At 35.9% G+C, this 18,595-nt stretch overlaps 1 protein-coding gene across 1 annotated transcript in view; it reads left to right on the top strand.

Moving 5' to 3' along the window:
• Positions 1-18,595, top strand: part of REV3L (REV3 like, DNA directed polymerase zeta catalytic subunit) — an 85,024-nt gene that overhangs the window by 64,447 nt on the left and 1,982 nt on the right. Inside the window, 17 exon segments of the mRNA XM_072408770.1 lie at positions 1,280-1,359; positions 1,817-1,942; positions 4,805-4,994; positions 5,108-5,219; positions 5,619-5,734; positions 5,848-5,966; positions 7,466-7,584; positions 8,034-8,175; positions 9,187-9,431; positions 10,111-10,219; positions 10,456-10,662; positions 11,064-11,173; positions 12,003-12,117; positions 13,592-13,729; positions 14,260-14,450; positions 15,484-15,730; positions 18,211-18,420. Coding sequence (XP_072264871.1) covers positions 1,280-1,359; positions 1,817-1,942; positions 4,805-4,994; positions 5,108-5,219; positions 5,619-5,734; positions 5,848-5,966; positions 7,466-7,584; positions 8,034-8,175; positions 9,187-9,431; positions 10,111-10,219; positions 10,456-10,662; positions 11,064-11,173; positions 12,003-12,117; positions 13,592-13,729; positions 14,260-14,450; positions 15,484-15,730; positions 18,211-18,420 — 2,576 coding nt within the window.

Here is an 18,595-nt window from a genome sequence, read left to right as displayed (position 1 = left end):
TTGAAGAGTTACATTGGCATCTAGTGGTCAAATAGTATCATGTATCTGAGAACAACCATAACTGTATTACATACAAGCGGGAGAAAAAGTAAATGATTTTGCATGCTTAAAAAAAGACCCATCACATATGAACAAGAAAGAAAAGATAGAGAAATAGTGCATAGTAATCAATTTTAGGGTATATTGTTCATTAAAAAATGAATTGCTTATTTCATGCAAACTATAAAGTATTTACTGTATGGTACTTATCAAACTTTCTATAATGTATGTTTCACGATTGGTATCAATGCCTGACAAAATTTCTTACTCTTATTAATTCTGGTACAAATATTAAGGTACCAAAGAATGCCAGCCACTTTGCTAAATTCTGGGGCTTTCACACATTCTCAAAGACTCGCACCTCGTATTTGCAGCATAAAGGGATCTTGAAACTCTTCCATTATCTTGAATTTGCCAAGAAAAAAAGTTACATGAAAAAGTCACCAGCATAACCAATGATATGGCAAGACTTCTCTGAGGATGTCTTGAACTCCTGGATCACATATCTAAGATAGTGAAAAACACCCTCTTCTGTTTGATGCTTAGTAGATACACTTCTCTCAAACTCAAAAGGAGACAAACAGTACTTTGTGTTGTGGAATTACCCCATCCTTTTGTAGACTACTCCAGTAATGGTCCATTCCATAGCACAGCCACCTCCCCACTAGCATGCCATAGCTTTTTCCCCGTCATGGTATATCTATTATCTGTGCTGGCCAAGCTCCTAAGCCTCCCTAAATAACCTTTTATATATAGCAGCAAGAAAATACTGTAGATCATGTGAGTGACCACTCTGAGTCTGCAGGATATTCTGATATCCTTTCCAAGACTATTAAAAATGGAAAACTGAAACAAGTGGTTTGACTTAAACACCATTACATGAAGCTGAAATGCCACACAGTTTAAAATCTACATTCTCTGACATTTTTCTGTTGCTGAATCCTCAAGGAGAAATGTTAAAAGGAATGCAACTGCATTTACAAATGTGGAATCTGCAGTTTGCTTTAACATGAGCCAAAATGAAAGCTCTGCTAATAATAATTTGTGTATTTGGAGTGTCTTGGCTTCATTCACCCTTCCTGTCCTTTGCACTAGTGAACAATATCCCTTTCTTTGTGTATTGAAAAAAAAATGAGCATGGGAATAACTGAAGGAATCTAAAGCAGATGTTGATAAGATGATTTAGAATTTGCATAGTTATTTGCTATTCTGACAGTTATTTTGTCTTTCACTCTAAAAGCATGTTCTCAGAAGCTGAGTCAAAGAAGAGGGACTAACCCTGATAAACTGCGGAGAGCTCTACTAACCACTCAGATGAAGGTATGTGTGTATTTCTGTTTCCATATAAAACCAAATTTTGCCCCTTTCACATGCTTGTGTGTTATGTGTGTTACAAGGCAGGATCACAGCTTGCTAAAGCACATAAACAATAGTTACTATTAAAAGGTGAAAAGTTCTTCACATCAAGGCAGTATGTTGTGTCTTTGAAAGATCTGGCATGCTGCATCTCTGATAAAAAAAAAACAACTTGTGTTTAGTCAACAGCAATGCCTTAAAAACGCAATATGCTTTTTAATTAACACATTATCCAATTACGTGATTTCGTAAGAAATGCAAGTAAAACTTCAACTGCATCTTGTGTTGTTTAAAATACAATGTGTTAAAGCACACTAAAAAGCACAATGCACTTTGAGAAATATTGTTTTATATCTTGTTTCTGTGTCTTCTCCAATCTGCTGTAATTTAAAGGCTTTTTTCTTCTGTTGCCTGTGAATAGAATCAGTTTGCAGCATTGGGTCATGTGAGGAAGGAAACATCCCAGATTGAGGGGCCTTCTTTGAATAACTCCTATGGTTTCAAAGTTTGTACTCACAATCTTCAAGATGCGAAAGCTCTACATGAGGTATTGTATACTTTGCGACAGCCTTTCCAGTTGCAAGCTATGTAAAATATATATACAACACAATATATATACCAACACAAAAGTGCTATGATGTTGTTTAATAATTCAGCCTTTATTAGACATCAAGCTCAACTTTCGTCAATAAGTAAAAGGCTGTAATAGACACATATCTGCTTCTGTAATTGACGGGAATTTCAACAAAATGTGGGGCCAAAATGAGTTTTAAGAAAAACATGGACCTATCAAGGATGCAAGAAGCTCACAGTGGCAAAACAGTGTGATTTTAGTTGGTTGTGGTTATAACTTTAGCATTGCTAAACTGTATATTGTCCATTACAAGAACCTTACTGTTTCTCCTGCCAGTGTAAGCAGATTATGCATTCTCACCAGTAAATTTTAGGGCCAGAAATAACCCCCACAGAAATATTATAATTCACTGTGGCATCAGATGTTACCACCAAGGCCAACCTTCCCCTTAGATGCCAGAATGAAGCCCTGGGCCTGCCATCCAGCTTCATTTTCCTGTACTGTCTGAAAGGGTCACAGAGACAGGCAGGACTGTCTGAGCGGCTCCAACCCAGAGAGAGCTGTGCAGTACTCCAAAGCCTGGTGAGGCCCACACGGGATCTTGCAAATCATAACGCCTAAGTGACACCCCTGGTAAATCCTTTGACACCGGTGGCCAGTTCTTGTTTTTTGATATTAGGAATATTAGACATATAATGAAACATCTGTTTCTACCTTGTGATCTAAGTTGTAATTGAACTTGCTAGCTTAAGCTGTCTATATGCAGTTCAAACTTCTTCCCTTGCCCGAATAAAAGGATCAGCTAATTTGAGCAGAGATTTTCCAGTAAGGTTCCTTACATTTGTTATGTACTTCGGTTTTAGGATATTTGTGCTTCCAATATCACTTATTTTCCCATTACAAGGGGCCCAGCTAATTTATGTAGACTATATGAGGAGGTGTAGGAATTCATCTGGTATAGAATAGAGAGAATCCAAGGTGACTGGGAACTAGAATCTGCATATGATGTGAAGACATGTCACAAAGCAGCAAGTGGCTTTGCTACCACTTCTGGCATATAGCAAAACAATCCTTTTATAAGGTATACTTGGTTATCCACTGCAGGTTTTAGCACCCTATTTAATCCTGGACTGTTTTCGCAGTTTTGCCTTAATTTTCTGATTCACTAAAAACTTTTAATGTTTGTAAAAAGATCTACCCCTCTACCTACCCTCATCTTTTCTGCAAGCTCAGAACCTGTAGCATTTATTTAACAATGTCCTAACCATTGATTTTGTGTCACATAACAGTTTAGCAAATGGTGCAGAAATATTTAACAGTCTTTATTGTATTTTTATTTAAAATAAATCAACCACCATCTTATGCTACAGGTTCCCTGCTTTCAGAATTTGTTCAGAATTCAGAAAGCATGTTTGGAGTGTTTACATTTTTACTCAAGCGAAAAAAGTACATGTGCATATTAGTAAGAAAAAAAATACAAAAATGCACAATTATATAACCCCTGCCTTATATATTTAATTGCTTTTTTGTTTGTTTTTTTTAAAAAGAAACATTTTGATTTAGCTTTAGTTTAGATTTTGGTGTGTACAATTCCATTCATAACTATCTATAACTATAGATAACTATCTATAAAATCACCATTGTTGTTACTTAATTTCTAACAATATACAACAAAATACAAACAGTATGCATAAGTGTGCAGCAGGATGGTGAGAAGTAGACAAATGTCAATTGACTTTACTAGGAAGGAAAGCCAAAAAGAGTAGCTGCTAGTCAGGGAGGGTGCCCAGGGAAAAGAATAGGAGGGGCTGAATGAGGAAAGAAAAAGAGGGTTTTAGACCAGCAGAGGACAGAGAAGCTCCTGAATGGGGCCACCCTAAAGGTGGAGTGGCTCAGGGGGCAGTTCAGATAGGGACATTTGCTGCGGTATTGTAAATCTGATTTTCAGCCATTCAGTTGCCAGATCACACCCACAGAGATAGGCTTCAGCTTTATAAATTACATCTCATTACATAGGGCACAAGTATCTGGCACAACCTAAGTTTGCTGACAAGATCATAGGCTTACAGTAAATGCGGTCTGAAGCAAGCAGTTCTGTTTTGCTGTATCTCTTAACTCAATGTCAGTAAAAAAGCAATTGGCTAATAAAGAATCTATTTAAGTGAAGGCTTTAATGTCGGTAGCCCTGCACCGCATATATGGTTGCATTCTAGAATCCAGCTGCTTTTGTATATTGTAAGATTTGTGTATTCATAAAAATTTATATTTTGCAGATTTTCTTTCATTAAATATGGTGGTTGTTAGTTTGTCCAACAGGTTGTTTCTCCTCTATTTTCATTTAGGCATCCTGTGGATCTGCCAGAAATGCAGTCTGCTCATAATTTCCCATTGTCTGCTGACATATACGGTACTTTGTGGACTAAAATCACAAGTAATTATGTCAGCCCTGCCAGTTGTCTTTGACAACTACTGTACTACTCTCTCCCCCCCAATCTTCACAACATGGAGTGTAATTGTCACATACTCCAGGATAAGGACTGGAAAGAGTACATTTGAGATTATGCAAGCTCTGAATTTGTCAAGCAGGTATACCAAAATAGTTTTATTCTTGTAAAAAAACAAAGAAAAGTTTATTCCTTGAGGTTTATAGAAATTTTAGGGTGCCTGCAGTTCAAAAGCACCTGAATCCAAAGAAATGCTGTACAACATGAAGGGGCATAAAAGTAAAATGTGTTTGTGGGGAGTTCCCAATACTGATCAAACACTCGTGTGCACTTATCGTATATCTGATCTCTGTGCAGAGAAAGCAGTATAATATTTCTATTTATTCTACAGGTTCAGCACCTGACTCTAATGTGTATGGAGCTTCATGCAAGAACCCGACGAGACTTGGAACCAGATCCTGAATTTGACCCGATCTGCGCTGTGTTCTACTGTTTATCTTCGGACACTCCTCTTCCCCAAAGTGACAAAACACGGATTACTGGTGCAATTGTTATCAGTCAAGACTCTAATGCCAGCGAAGGTGAAGAATGTAAATTTTTTATGAACTGGTTGAAATCTTGCTTTAAAGCAAACTTGCTATAATAATATTTAAGACATTTGTGTCTTAAGTACTCTTTTTGTCTCCTTATCCAGGCAGCAAACCACAGGCCCCATTATTCACCAGATCCGGCATCTCAGGCTTCCAGATCACATATGCTTCTGATGAGAAAGATTTGCTTGAAAAACTTCTAAGCCTGGTCAGAAGGCACGTTCTGCTCTTTATTATATTGTATAGAAACTGTAAATTGTTGGCAATGTTTACAGAAATTGTTTGATTTGGACATTTCAAAGACATTGCACCAAATATTGTAGCCAATGAAAGATTTTTTTAAAAAATAAAAATGTGTAGAACAGGTACAAGATATAGGTATGTTACAATTTAAAGGCATAGTCAATGTAAATATGTAATATATATGTAATAAATACACAATATTTTCACTAAAGGTTAGGATAAAGCATGAGGGTGAGGTCCTGTTACTGAATTTTTAGTCCAATAGCTCATTCTTTTACTGTTCTTTTCTGACTAGAACAAAGTTTTGGGTTGTCTAATCAACTTATATACATACTGTATATTAATTACTTGGTGTCATGGTTTTATCTTCAGGTATGATCCAGATATCCTTTTAGGATATGAAGTCCAAATGCACTCCTGGGGTTATCTCCTGCAGAGGGCCTCAGCTCTAAATGTGGACCTTTGCCAGCAAATGTCTAGAATTCCTGGTACGTCACAAAGTTATGAGGGGGGGATCCACATTTTTATGTCTTTCCGACCATGTTTACCATACCTTCTATTGTGATTTTTTTACCACTTTTTATTTATTTTCTTTTCTTAGAAGACAAAAATGAGAACCGATTTACTACAGAAAAGGATGAGTACGGTGCAGACACAATGAGCGAGATCAATTTAGTTGGCCGGATTGTATTAAATGTTTGGAGAATGATGAAAACTGAGGTACTTTTTTATTATACTATTGGGTCTTTTTATATGGAAGTCAACTCACTAACCATTTACCAAATATTCTTGGGCTCCATTTATCCATTTTATAAATCAAAAATAGGCGACCTTCACCAGGTAAAAACTATGTTACCTTATGTTTGGCTATATACCCCTGTAGAAACCATTAGTAAGACTTCATTTTGAATATGCAGTTCACTTTTTGGCAGCAGGCCACAAAAAGGATGTTGTGGGGAAAGATTGAGAATGAGAAAGATTGACTTCGCTAAATTTATTCTTCTTTGAATAGGCATTGAGGGGGAGGATATGATTACCTTGTAATACCCAAATATAGCAAGCATGTTGCAGAATTGTTTCTTTTAAGGTCATTGTAAATAACAAGTCGGAACTCTTTGCGTCTAGAGTAAGAGGTTTGACATCTGGATAGACTTAGTTAAGGCAAGAGCAGGTAAAATGTTCTTCAAAGGAGCCAAGTCTAGTAAATTGTTTCGCTGAATTGGTTCTTAAATGTACAAAATATCCAGGGAGTACTCTTTAGGGGAAAAGAAATATTTTTTCCCTGGGACATTGTGTTGTAAGGGATTTTTGCTTTCTTTTGTATCAGCATTTGGTTTAGGAATTCACAGATTTTTTTATTTTTTTTTTTAATAATATATTTGTCTACTGCAGTGTTTTTCAACTTTTTTTGAGCCACGGCACATTTTTTTACATTGAAAAAATCCTGCGGCACACCACAAATCAAAAATGTTACAAAATGACACTCTGTAGCTAATTCTTTTGTCTCTAAGAATAAACAAGAAAACTATGTTACCTACTGCCACCCACTGACATGGAAGAGTATTACATTACTCTGCCAGTCACTACAGCACAGACACTCGACAATGGTAATTGGATAATTTCCCACGGTACACCTAAAGATTTCTCACAGCACACTAGTGTGCCGCGGCACAGTGGTTGAAAATCACTGGTCTACTGAACTAGAGTGTTGTTTTTTAGCCTGATTAACTTCAAAATATATTTGCCAGGTGGCCATTTAAAAGATGATGAATGTGACTGTGGTATTCTAAATAAATTCTTCTTTATGATTCTGTAAATTATTTACTGACCCCTGTTAATACAGGGAAAATCCAGTCCATATAAAAAACAATTGTAAACTTTTACTTGACATCATTATAAGTTTACAAGTTAAAACAAATGGCATGCTCACATAACATATTTTTGGATACAATTAAAAAAAAAAAAAAGGTCCGTGTATGTTTACATTGTAATCCTAATTGATTCAGTGGTTTTGGTCTAATACTCAAAAAAAATCTGACTTTATCATCAAATAGTAACATTAAAGTGCAATTAAGATCCAATTTGAAAAATGCTGACAGATGGTTTTCTTAAGACACAAGAGACTCATCATAATTCTGAGCCAAAACTTCCATGGCAATCAAGAGACTGAAGTCTCAATCAAATTTTTGATTGTCAACTGTATTTTTTTTCCCTTTCAGGTGGCCCTAACTAATTATTCTTTTGAAAATGTGGCCTTTCATGTTCTTCACCAGAGGTTCCCACTATTTACTTTTCGAACATTATCAGATTGGTTTGATAATAGGACAGACATTTACAGGTATGTGTGACCATCACATTCACCATCACAAAATCTAAATTTTAATGTTGTCCATTGAGGTGGTTTTTTTTTTTTTTTTTTTTTGATAAGGATAAAAAAGGGTTTTTTTTTTTTTTTTAAAATTTTTTTTTTTTTTTTTTTTTTTTTTTGATAAGGATAAAAAAAATGCAAAGTAACAGTAGAAATAAAGTAAATTAAGCAAGTTTGTTGCTGTAGATGTAACTGTGATACTCATACATTGAGGCAAGTGTCAATTATTTTTGTGTAGGCAAGCAGTGATTCCCACATTGCAAATAGGCCTTAATAGCACTGTAAATGTCCTGCACTTATATATGCCTTGAATAAATTACCATTAGAAACAGTAGGCCTTTTCTCTAAACTGGTTCTATACTACTGAGCTATAAGTAAACCCAAGATTTATATTTTCCTCTATTGTGATGTGTATACAGATGGCGGATGACAGAGCATTACATGAACAGGGTGCATGGGACCCTCCAGTTATTAGAACATTTGGACCTAATTGGAAGAACCAGTGAATTGGCAAGACTTTTTGGCATTCAGTTTTTACATGTTTTAACCAGAGGATCACAGGTATTTAAATAGACATGAGTTTTTAATTTTGTTAAGTTTTCTATGGTTCTTTGAAATACTAATATCTTTTCTAAGGCATTTTTTTAAAAATCTCTATCACTTTTAGTCTAAGGCTGTGTGATCAGAGTAACCATGTTTGGAAAATTAAATTTCTGTTTAATGTACTGTGTTGTCCTGCTCCTGACATGTTTGAAAACATTCACAAATGATTCTTATGAAAATGATATCACTACATTATTCATGTGATCAAAGCAAATCCACTTGCTAGCATGCCAATATTCGGATGTTTATAGTGACTCAAAGGGTTCACATAAGTGATTAACACATGGTAAAATGCATTATTACCAGAATAGGTTTATATATATATATATATATATATATATATATATATATATATATATCATAGAAGAGGTGAGAAATATTATAGATTGTTACATAGTATGAAGTAATGCATGCAAACAGATTTATAAACTACTTGTTGTAAATCTTTTGTTTACTTAATTTCTTGTATGTAGAAGGAAGTTTAGAAAAAAAACAGTAGCATAAAAATCTTTTTTTATTATTGAGATTAAAGTCTTTTTGATTTATAATTTTATCTCACTTGTATATGTTTTTATTTATTTATTTTATTTGCTCTCCATGGTAATTTATTAATATCCTGTTATTGTGTCTCCTTCGGTGACCAGATACTTTTATTTTATTGTTTTACTATTTATTTAAATGCCTTACCGGCTTTGCCCAAAGCTCTTACCTAACCTAACTCTTTTAAGAATGTTCCCTCCCTCTCCTCCTCCAAATGACAACCTGCAGACCTTCTCATCATTTAAACACTTAATGGATGAATGTTTAAATACAGAAAACTCATGGTAGCTTAGGGTTGCACTCTGGAGACAGACAGCCGTTTGATAGTGCTATTAGTTTAGACATAATTATGTGGTTTTCATTTTAACCATAAATCTTCCTTTTGCAGAAATGCTATATTCATTTTATATATATATATTTTTTCCCTAGTACCGCGTTGAGTCGGTGATGTTGCGCATAGCGAAGCCAATGAACTACATCCCTCTAACACCCAGCAGCCAACAGCGTGCTCAGATGAGAGCCCCTCAGTGTATCCCACTTGTGATGGAGCCAGAGTCCAAGTTCTACAGCAACTCTATTTTGGTTCTTGATTTTCAGTCCTTGTACCCCTCCATAGTGATTGCATACAACTACTGCTTCTCCACCTGCCTGGGGCACATGGAGAACCTGGGAAAGTAAGGAATGTGCTTGTTTGTCTCTGTGTATGTTCATGCTGCAAACATTATCTAATAATGTCATTATGTATGTTACAACTTTAATATGAACATATCAAACCCCTTCCTTACAACACCAAGTTTTACAGATTATTTATTTAATCTAAACGAAATTGAGTCCATTTAAAAAATGTAGAATTGTACTAAACACAACTTTCTGTTGGTACCCCTTTTAGTGATACTTGTTAACTGGGCACTGGAAAAAGTTTACATTTTTAAAATAAGGTGGCGTAGAAATGGGCGTGTCTTAATTTGCTGTTATTGTAATAGCGACAGTTCAGTAGTTAGGCTGGTTATATTGACAGATATTGTGTTAAGAACCAAAGGCAGATAGAAATTTGACCATTTCATTGTGGAGTGGTGAAAAGGTTTTATCTGTCTGGTTACGATATGAAAAAGCTTGTCAGTATTGTCTTTAATGTTGAAAATTTTAAAAGTGTGAATTATAATTCACTAATGTTTTTCACCACCCTAGTTGCAGTATTCTGTAGACACCAATACATAGATTTCCTATTGGATGGTTTTGTGTACTGTTTTATGTGAGACTGGTGTTTTTGTGTTTTGCTTCTGGTTTTAAATTAAAGAATTGTTTTTTTGTGTATTTGTATATGTCTTATTCCTTTGGCATTGTGTTTTCCAGGTGTGAAGAGTTTAAATTTGGATGCACATCATTGCGAGTTCCCCCAGACCTTTTACATCAGCTTCGACATGATATTACAATATCTCCTAATGGGGTTGCTTTTGTAAAGGTAAGGACAAGGATTTGAGGGTTGAAAGCTACAACATTTTAAAGGCATTATCAGAATGTGATCAATTTTGGATAAATGAAAAAGAATTTGGTCTTAGCCACCTGATTTGTAAATTGAATAGGCTTTTCAGTTGCTGATTGAATATTGATGTCAACGGGCCTCCTGTTTGTTTATTAAAACATCTACTTTTAAGTGGAATTGTATCTCACACCTCAATTTGTTTTCATATATTTTAGGCTTCTGTCAGAAAGGGGGTGCTGCCACGAATGCTAGAGGAGATTTTGAACACGAGAATAATGGTGAAACAGTCTATGAAACAATACAAACATGACAAAAGCCTTACACGACTGCTTGATGCCCGTCAACTTGGGTTAAAATTAATAGCCAATGTAACATTTGGCTATACTGCTGCTAACTTCTCTGGAAGGATGCCATGTGTGGAGGTAAATTAGTGCAGCCTACAAACAATGCCTTGTGTATATATATTTTACATGTTATGTCCATTAAACGTCTTCTTTGTCATGGCTTCCACAATTTAGCTTACATAATTTGGGGAGCTTATGCAAGAACCCTTTAATACTTGTTTGTTTTCCACCAATAAAATATTTTACAGCATGAAAAGCAGACATCTCATTCTCCCCCATGTAGCTAGTTCAGATCTATGCATTGCAGTAGAGTATGTTGTCAAAGAATAATATGAAGGCCCATTCACACATGTGTGTCCGCATATTCACAGTTGTAAAATTAAATGTTACTGGTTGAGAAACATGAGACTTTGTTATTGTGCACATAGTGTTGAATCCTCATAACTAGCTGACTTATCTTATCCCATGTTTATTTTTAGGTTGGTGACAGTATTGTTCACAAAGCTCGAGAAACCTTGGAGCGTGCTATAAAACTGGTCAATGGCACAAAGAAATGGGGAGCCAGAGTGGTGTATGGAGACACTGACAGGTATCTGTTCTTTCTTGATCTTTGGTACAAGGTCAGTAATATAAATCTCCCTTTCTGTAAGGAAAGAAAAAGTTGTGTGGAAAGCTAAAACTAGCCATCCTTTGGTTAGAACCACACACTGTGTAAAGATTCTGCATGTTTAGACACTGATGTGCTTCTAGCCATCTATCATGTAAACATAAGGTATTCTTTTTGTTTTTTATTTGTTAGACCAATAAATGGAGGTATTGATAAATAGGCAAAAGCTGATATGGACTGGACTATTCATTCTCAATCTGTATTCATATTGCCTGTGGCAAATGACTGAAAAAAGTTTTTGGGCAAAGAGTCAGTGACAGCAGGTTGATTTCTACTATGAAGGAGCTATGTTTTTTTCTTTATTGATTCCTAAAAAGAAACTCTTACATGGATAGTTCTTTAGTGCATGCTTTTATTTTGCACTTTTGTTTGCCACAAAATAGAGGAATAATAAAAGGCTATAAGCAGATATGTAGAACTATAAAACTAGAACTGTAAGCAGATATGAAGAAGTTGAACATTATCCACTTAATTTGAAGGTGTGGCAGCCATGACTTCTTATCTTTAAAAATAAATTACCATATTTGCATTTATATCCTGCTAGTTCTCCATCTGGTGGTAGAGAGGGCAAGTGTGAATGCATTGTTCCTTTACATTTTCTATATGTAAAGTCATATGCAAAACTACAAATAATGCCAATTAAATCATGATGTATGAACATGAACTGCTGACGGTTTTTTGTTAAGTTACACTGTTGCTTTTACCAAACTGTAATCTGTAATATGTTTTATTTGTACTTTTGCATCTCCAGCATGTTTGTGCTGCTGAAAGGGGCTACCAAGGAACAGTCCTTCAAGATTGGTCAAGAAATTGCTGAAGCCGTCACTGCCACAAATCCCAAACCAGTCAAGCTGAAGTTTGAGAAGGTAAGTTAAAGGCAGTACGTGTAATTTTGAAATATTCTTTATCTTTTTTTGTTACAAGAACATTTTGTTTTTTCATATTCACCAATGGAAAAAAAAAATAAATAGTATGGAATAGTGTATGAACCTATGGAAAGGTAACCATTGATAGTTCCTCACAACCAAAAAGCTTGGTAGAAAACCATAAGTAAAGATATACTTGTAAAATTATGCTAGACAGATTTATTTACTTTACCTAAATATTTTTATTTATCACTTTTTTTGACAATGAAAGACATTATACAGCATTTAAAAAAAAAGTTGTAGGTAAGCATTACGTACTTACAATACAGCGGTCGGCACAAATGGACATTCCCAATTACGTTAATTCTGTGTTGCCGCGTTCTTGCAGTCATCCAGCTGGAATGATTTTATATCGTGCAACATAGAGAGTAGAAAGCAATTAGTCAGGGAATTATGGATTTTTCCTATTCCTGGGGCAGTCGGTGCCATTATTACTGCATCCTCCCACAAAACTTGGGGATCAGAATCCGCTGCTGCAATGTGCTGGCAGAGGTTATTCACAGTGGTATCAGCAACTCCAGAAAGTGAGTGAAACCAGCAGTTGTAAGCATTTTTTATTTGTCTTTTTACAGTTTTGACTTGGCATTTTGTATTTTTAAAAGGGTGTTTGTCGACTATTTCACTAGAACAGTTACCAGGAATTTACAGAGAAGAGTCACCACTTCCCAAAAATATATCAATACCCAATTCTGGTCATGTTTGAAATTAGAGCATTTCAAATATATGTTGAGGGATTGACAGGCATTTGTGGTGAATCACGTTTTCTCAAATGATATTTGCAGCATTTGGTAATCAGTTGCCTATTCAACCCACTGTCACTGCAATGCCTAAGCGGCTGATAAGTCTAGTATTTTTTTATGTCTAATTTTCTGTATATTAACTAGCAGCCTGGTGTGAAAAGTTTTTTGAACAGTGGCAAATGGTTTGATGACACCTAGTGGAGTCTTGGGGCCTCTACTTTTTATATACTTGGAGACTAATTTGAAGAGATCTTTTTTACACTTGTCTTTTTTTTTTCTATAACAGCTTCAGTTTTGCCAGGTTCGTGTTTTATTCAATTTCCATCGACTATCAATACAATTCCATCCTATCATACACTTTTTATTTTAGGGGCATGCTATAACCTCCAGCAGATATTGAAAGTCTTTCTGTTCTTTTGGTTTTTATCTAAGGCTAAAAAATTAAGGTGTTTTGCAAACCTAGAAGTATTCAGTACACTCCCAACTGAGATATTTTGAAGTTGAAGTCTGAGATATTTTGAAGTCAGCAGCTGCCCAGAGGGGCTTCCTGTAGGGCTTTTGGATGCTCTGGGTCAATATTATCCATAGGAGTTCTAGAATCCGTAAGAATTTATACTGTATGTAGCTGATTGAAGGTAAATGTCTCTTGTTAACATATTAACTGCTTTTTGCAGGTTTATCTCCCCTGTGTTTTACAAACCAAGAAAAGGTATGTGGGCTATATGTATGAAACTCTTGATCAAAAGGATCCCATCTTTGATGCAAAAGGCATAGAGACTGTACGGAGAGATGCTTGTCCTGCTGTTGGTAAGGTAAGCAAAAGAGTATACTGTTACTCTGCATAAATATACTATGCAATCTGTCTTTCTGTTTTTAAAGATCGGACAGTATCATATACTTTATTTTCCATATAAGTATGTGAAAATATCATATAGATTTCTAGCTTGCTCAGGCAACCAGAAATTGTTCTGTGTAAGAAATTGAGCACTGACATCTTGTGCCTTGTAGTTCTATTCTTATATAAAAATGACAATGCAGGAGGTGGAAAGAGGCAAAAGTTCCAAAAAAGACTTGGCACTCTGTATTATTATTTTTGGGAAGCATTAGCTAATTTTCCATATAGGATTTTTATAGTCAATATTGTTACTATGCATTAGGAGTGCCATAGCTGTAAGATAACTGTGTGAAGAAACAGCAATTTTTAAGTGGATATTCTAAGAAACTGCATACATGTCATTTGTCAGTTAGACAATATAGAACTGAAAGCTAGTTCACAGGTCTCCTATGCTTAACGGGATTTTGATGCCCTGCATTTAATATATTTATCTTTTTCATTTCCCAGATACTTGAACGTTCAATTAAGCTGCTATTTGAAACCAGAGATATAAGTCAGATTAAACAGTATGTGCAGAGACAGTGCATAAAGTTTCTGGAAGGAAAAGCCAGGATGCAAGACTTGATCTTTGCCAAGGAGTACAGAGGAAGTTTTGCTTACAGACCCGGAGCCTGTGTGCCAGCATTGGAACTAACAAGGTAAGAGAAGGTCTGGGAATGTATATGCTGGGTTGCAGATGAAAGCATCTGTTCAGTGCCAGAACTTTCCCATTTCTCGATTGTTTGTGAACATTTGTTGTAGCTGGTATGGAAACTTGCTCCATAAACAATCCAATTCGATAACTATTTACTGTACATTTCACAAGCACATTCCTACCTGTATACCCCCTTTTGGACCACAGACATGTTATCTCTCATTCAATTGTGTTATTTCGTACATGCACAATTTTTACAAAACTGCATACAGTTGGCAATGCTGCAGCCACACACTTTCATTTATAGATGCAATTTAAAGCAGAACTCCAGCCAAAAAAGTACCCTTTCTTCTGCTAGATGTCCTTAGACTGCTGGCCAGCTTCATACAACCCCCTTCTACAGGCCAGGTCTTCCTGGACCTGCCTCATGCCTGTTACTGGACATTCTGCTTTCTCTTCCTATCAGAATCTGGTTTGTCAACACATTAATATTGGGCACCAATTGTTTTTTTCTCGGTAATATATTACATTTTGTTCTAGGGTTAACAACACATCAATGGTACCAAACAGGTGCTAGTAGGCATTAAATGTTCCCTGATTCATGTGCACTGTAAAATGCAAAATGATTCAGTTGCCTCTTGTTTTTTTGGCTGATTCATTTGGTTGTCCTTACTAGGCAGTAATAAAATTCTGCTTGTATTCATGTTTCCTGGGATGCAGTATTTTTGTGGCAGTTTGTTTCAAATAGCAGCAGGGATGGACAAATCCATATAGTGTGTGGGCAAGGGTCTAGAAGTAAAAGTTTAGTCAAAGGACTGCCAAGAGCCACATAAGCCATGAATCCTTTGATCCATAACATAGATCTATCAGCCTGGGACATTGGTATATGTGCTTTTAAAGGCGGAGATTCTCTTTGGATAAATATATGAGAAGTGTATTTATCTTAAATGACAATCTGAAACATTATATATTGTATTGATTGTAGGAGTATGACTATTGTTTTAAATGTGAGATCAATCTTCATTCTCTTCTAACAGAAAAATGGTAGCATATGACCGTCGCTCTGAGCCACGTGTTGGAGAGAGAGTGCCGTATGTGATAGTTTATGGGTCACCCGGTGTACCCCTTATCCAGCTTGTACGTCGACCAATTGATGTCCTGCAAGATCACAATTTGAGATTAAATGCAACCTACTATATCACCAAACAGATATTACCACCACTAAGCAGGATTTTTTCACTCATTGGTGTGGATGTCTTCAGTTGGTATGATGAATTGCCAAGGGTAAGTGTGCATTATTGGCATCATCATAATACAAAGTGGTAATTACATTGGTAATTCTGATTTATGCAATTAGATATTTCAGTTTACAAGTAAGAAGATGGGAAGAGCATCTGGAGGAGTACAGTTCTCGCCATACTTTTACTTCATTGGGGTTATTTAAACCTTGATAAATTACACAACACTTATTCCTGTCAAACTAGGTTTCTAAGACAGTGTATATTGTAATAATCAATGGTAGGCACCCAGAGAGGTGGGGATTCCTTCTATGCACTGTGTGCATCTTTATTTGATAGAACAATCCACACGTGTCTGTGTGCTCTCATCATATATCCAGAACGATCCACACGTGTCTGTGTGCTCCCATCAAATATCCATGCATTTTAACACACACTTGCTGTTTTCGTATACAAGCATAAATGTGAATGGGAACGATTTTCGGTGAATAGCAAAAACTAAAAAATCCTAATTGCACAGAGCAGCAGCCATCCTTCCATTATTTCCAACAGTCCCTGACAAACAACTTCTCTGAGAGTGGAGGGTGTCTGTCCTGGAAACTTGTTTAAAATGTGTTGCCTGCACAGACCAATCACACAGCCAGCTTTTCCCTGATATAAGAGCAGACATCAACCACTGACAACTGCGTGAGAAATATATATAATGTCTGATAATAGTCATAACAATGATTTATCACAAGGCCTTCAGATAATAGGATGGAGGGAAAAGGTGGAATAGTTTGTGGTGTGTCGCTCCTTGGAAATTCTAATTTTAATTTGGGCTGTGTCACCTATATGACTGGTGGTAGTATTCATGCACAAAAATCACCGCAAGCCCCTCTATCCAGCCTGTCAGCTTAGTAATCATTCTAGTATGTATATTAATATTATTATTATTATTTTTATTACTACACAGGTCAACAAAAAATTAGTTTTGATAATCATCAGAAACCACAGCAAACTTTCCTAAATCAGTTTTTCGAGCAGATTTCAGATCTGCTTTCAGTTTTTCTAACACGTACAGTTCCTGAGTTATGAATACTATTATAGTTAACATTGTACTAGCATGTATTTTGTACTAAAACGTAAGCACCATTGAAGTGAATATTAATACATACAAAAAATAGCACACTTTGCATAAACCACTATACTGGCACTTAAGGTCAGATTTGTATGATTAAATCCACATGAAATATAAAACCACGTTTGTTTTTTGTAACAAAAAAGTATAAAAGTATATATAAAAATATATTTTTTATGAACAAAAATATATAAAAGCAATTCATTTGTTATGCATACAGTACTCAAAAGATCTCCCAATGGCAGCCTCCTCAAATTAGATATTCCAATAGCTTTGACGCGTTTTGGGGATGGTATGTACGCTTCCTCAGGATAATGAGATATTGGTGCTGAGTGCTAGTGGTTAAATCTGGATTCTGTCTCATAAGAAGCTGGACTACTTTGCGGCAAGACGGGACAGGGTGTTGTTTAATTGTATCACTTGTTTTTAAGAAGTTCTAGTCACCAGATAACATCTTTAACACAGTTGCCTTCAATAGCCTATTTCCAGTCCCCCCTTGGTGCAGTCAAACTGCAGGATTAGAATAAACAAGCCCCAAAACTCACATTGTCTACTGGCCCTAACAGAGAGCTCAGATACTCACCTCGGTAATCTGGTATGAATCCAGCAGAATCTGAACTCCTTCCTTGTATGCAGGAGACTTATGGTAGCCCAGGAAATTTTCACACAGCCACTTGAATGCATCCCAAGCTTCTAGCTCAGCTGCTGAGAGAGATTGTTTGAAAACATCATCATGCATGATCATCAACATCATTACTTTTGTTGACGCAGCAAAAATAAGAGTCAATTAGATGGTCTTGTGGTTCTCTCCACACCATCGGGATTGCAAATGGCATTGCTGCTTTAGCCAGTCACGTAGTCCGTTGGAACAACTGGTACCGATGACATATGGAGCCTAAGATTTATCCTGGTCACCAAGTGGACAGCCGAAATATAACTTGTATATCTTTTTAAGCCCTGTGGTGTTTTGCGACGTTGTGCTTTTGTCATGAATGAACCAAACACGTAACAGAAACTGTCTGGATCATTAAGGCAGTGCAGTTAGTGCAGTCTCTAACCTTAAAAAAAGAAAACTGTTGTTAAATGTTGTATTATGTTAAGGCTATTTATAATACATTTCACACAATGTATAATAACAGCATTACAAAAACTAGATATGCTAGAGAAAAACTGAACATAGATTTAAAATCTGCATTAAAAAATACTAAAAAGCCCACGTAAAATTATATCTGATGAAAATGACATGTTGACCTGTGTTATATATTTGTTACATTTGCAAATACATATGACGCGGCTGTTTTATAACAGAATGCGTTAGGTGAATTAAAAGCATACAAGTTTTCATACAATTACATGTGAAATAAAATTGCTTATGTTTATTATGTGGCTGTTTTTTCCCCTGACAGATTCAGAAGGCTTTTTCAACAGCACGGAATGAGCTGGACACTAGGAAAGGCACAATCTCTCAGTATTTTACTACCCTGCATTGTCCTATCTGTGATGAACTGACACAACATGGAATCTGCAGTACATGCAGAAGCCAACCTCAACATGTAGCAGTGATTCTTAATCAAGAAATTCGAGAGTTGGAATATAAGCAAGACCAACTGGTCAAGGTAAATAGACACATTTTAATCTCTGTCAATTGTTATTTCCCGCACAGTGATATTACATGTCGGGTCATCAAAGGATTTGTACCATAGTGTCTGAAAAGTTAAATTCAACACCCTGCTTCTTCCCGCCGAAATACAATATTAGTGCAAAGTTGTAAGTGATCTGCTACCGAAGGGG

Source organism: Pyxicephalus adspersus, chromosome 4, assembly GCF_032062135.1.
Source record: "Pyxicephalus adspersus chromosome 4, UCB_Pads_2.0, whole genome shotgun sequence".
Classification (NCBI taxonomy): Eukaryota; Metazoa; Chordata; class Amphibia; order Anura; family Pyxicephalidae; genus Pyxicephalus; species Pyxicephalus adspersus.
Note: the sequence above shows the minus strand (reverse complement) of the source record. Positions and strands in the feature narration are given on the sequence as shown.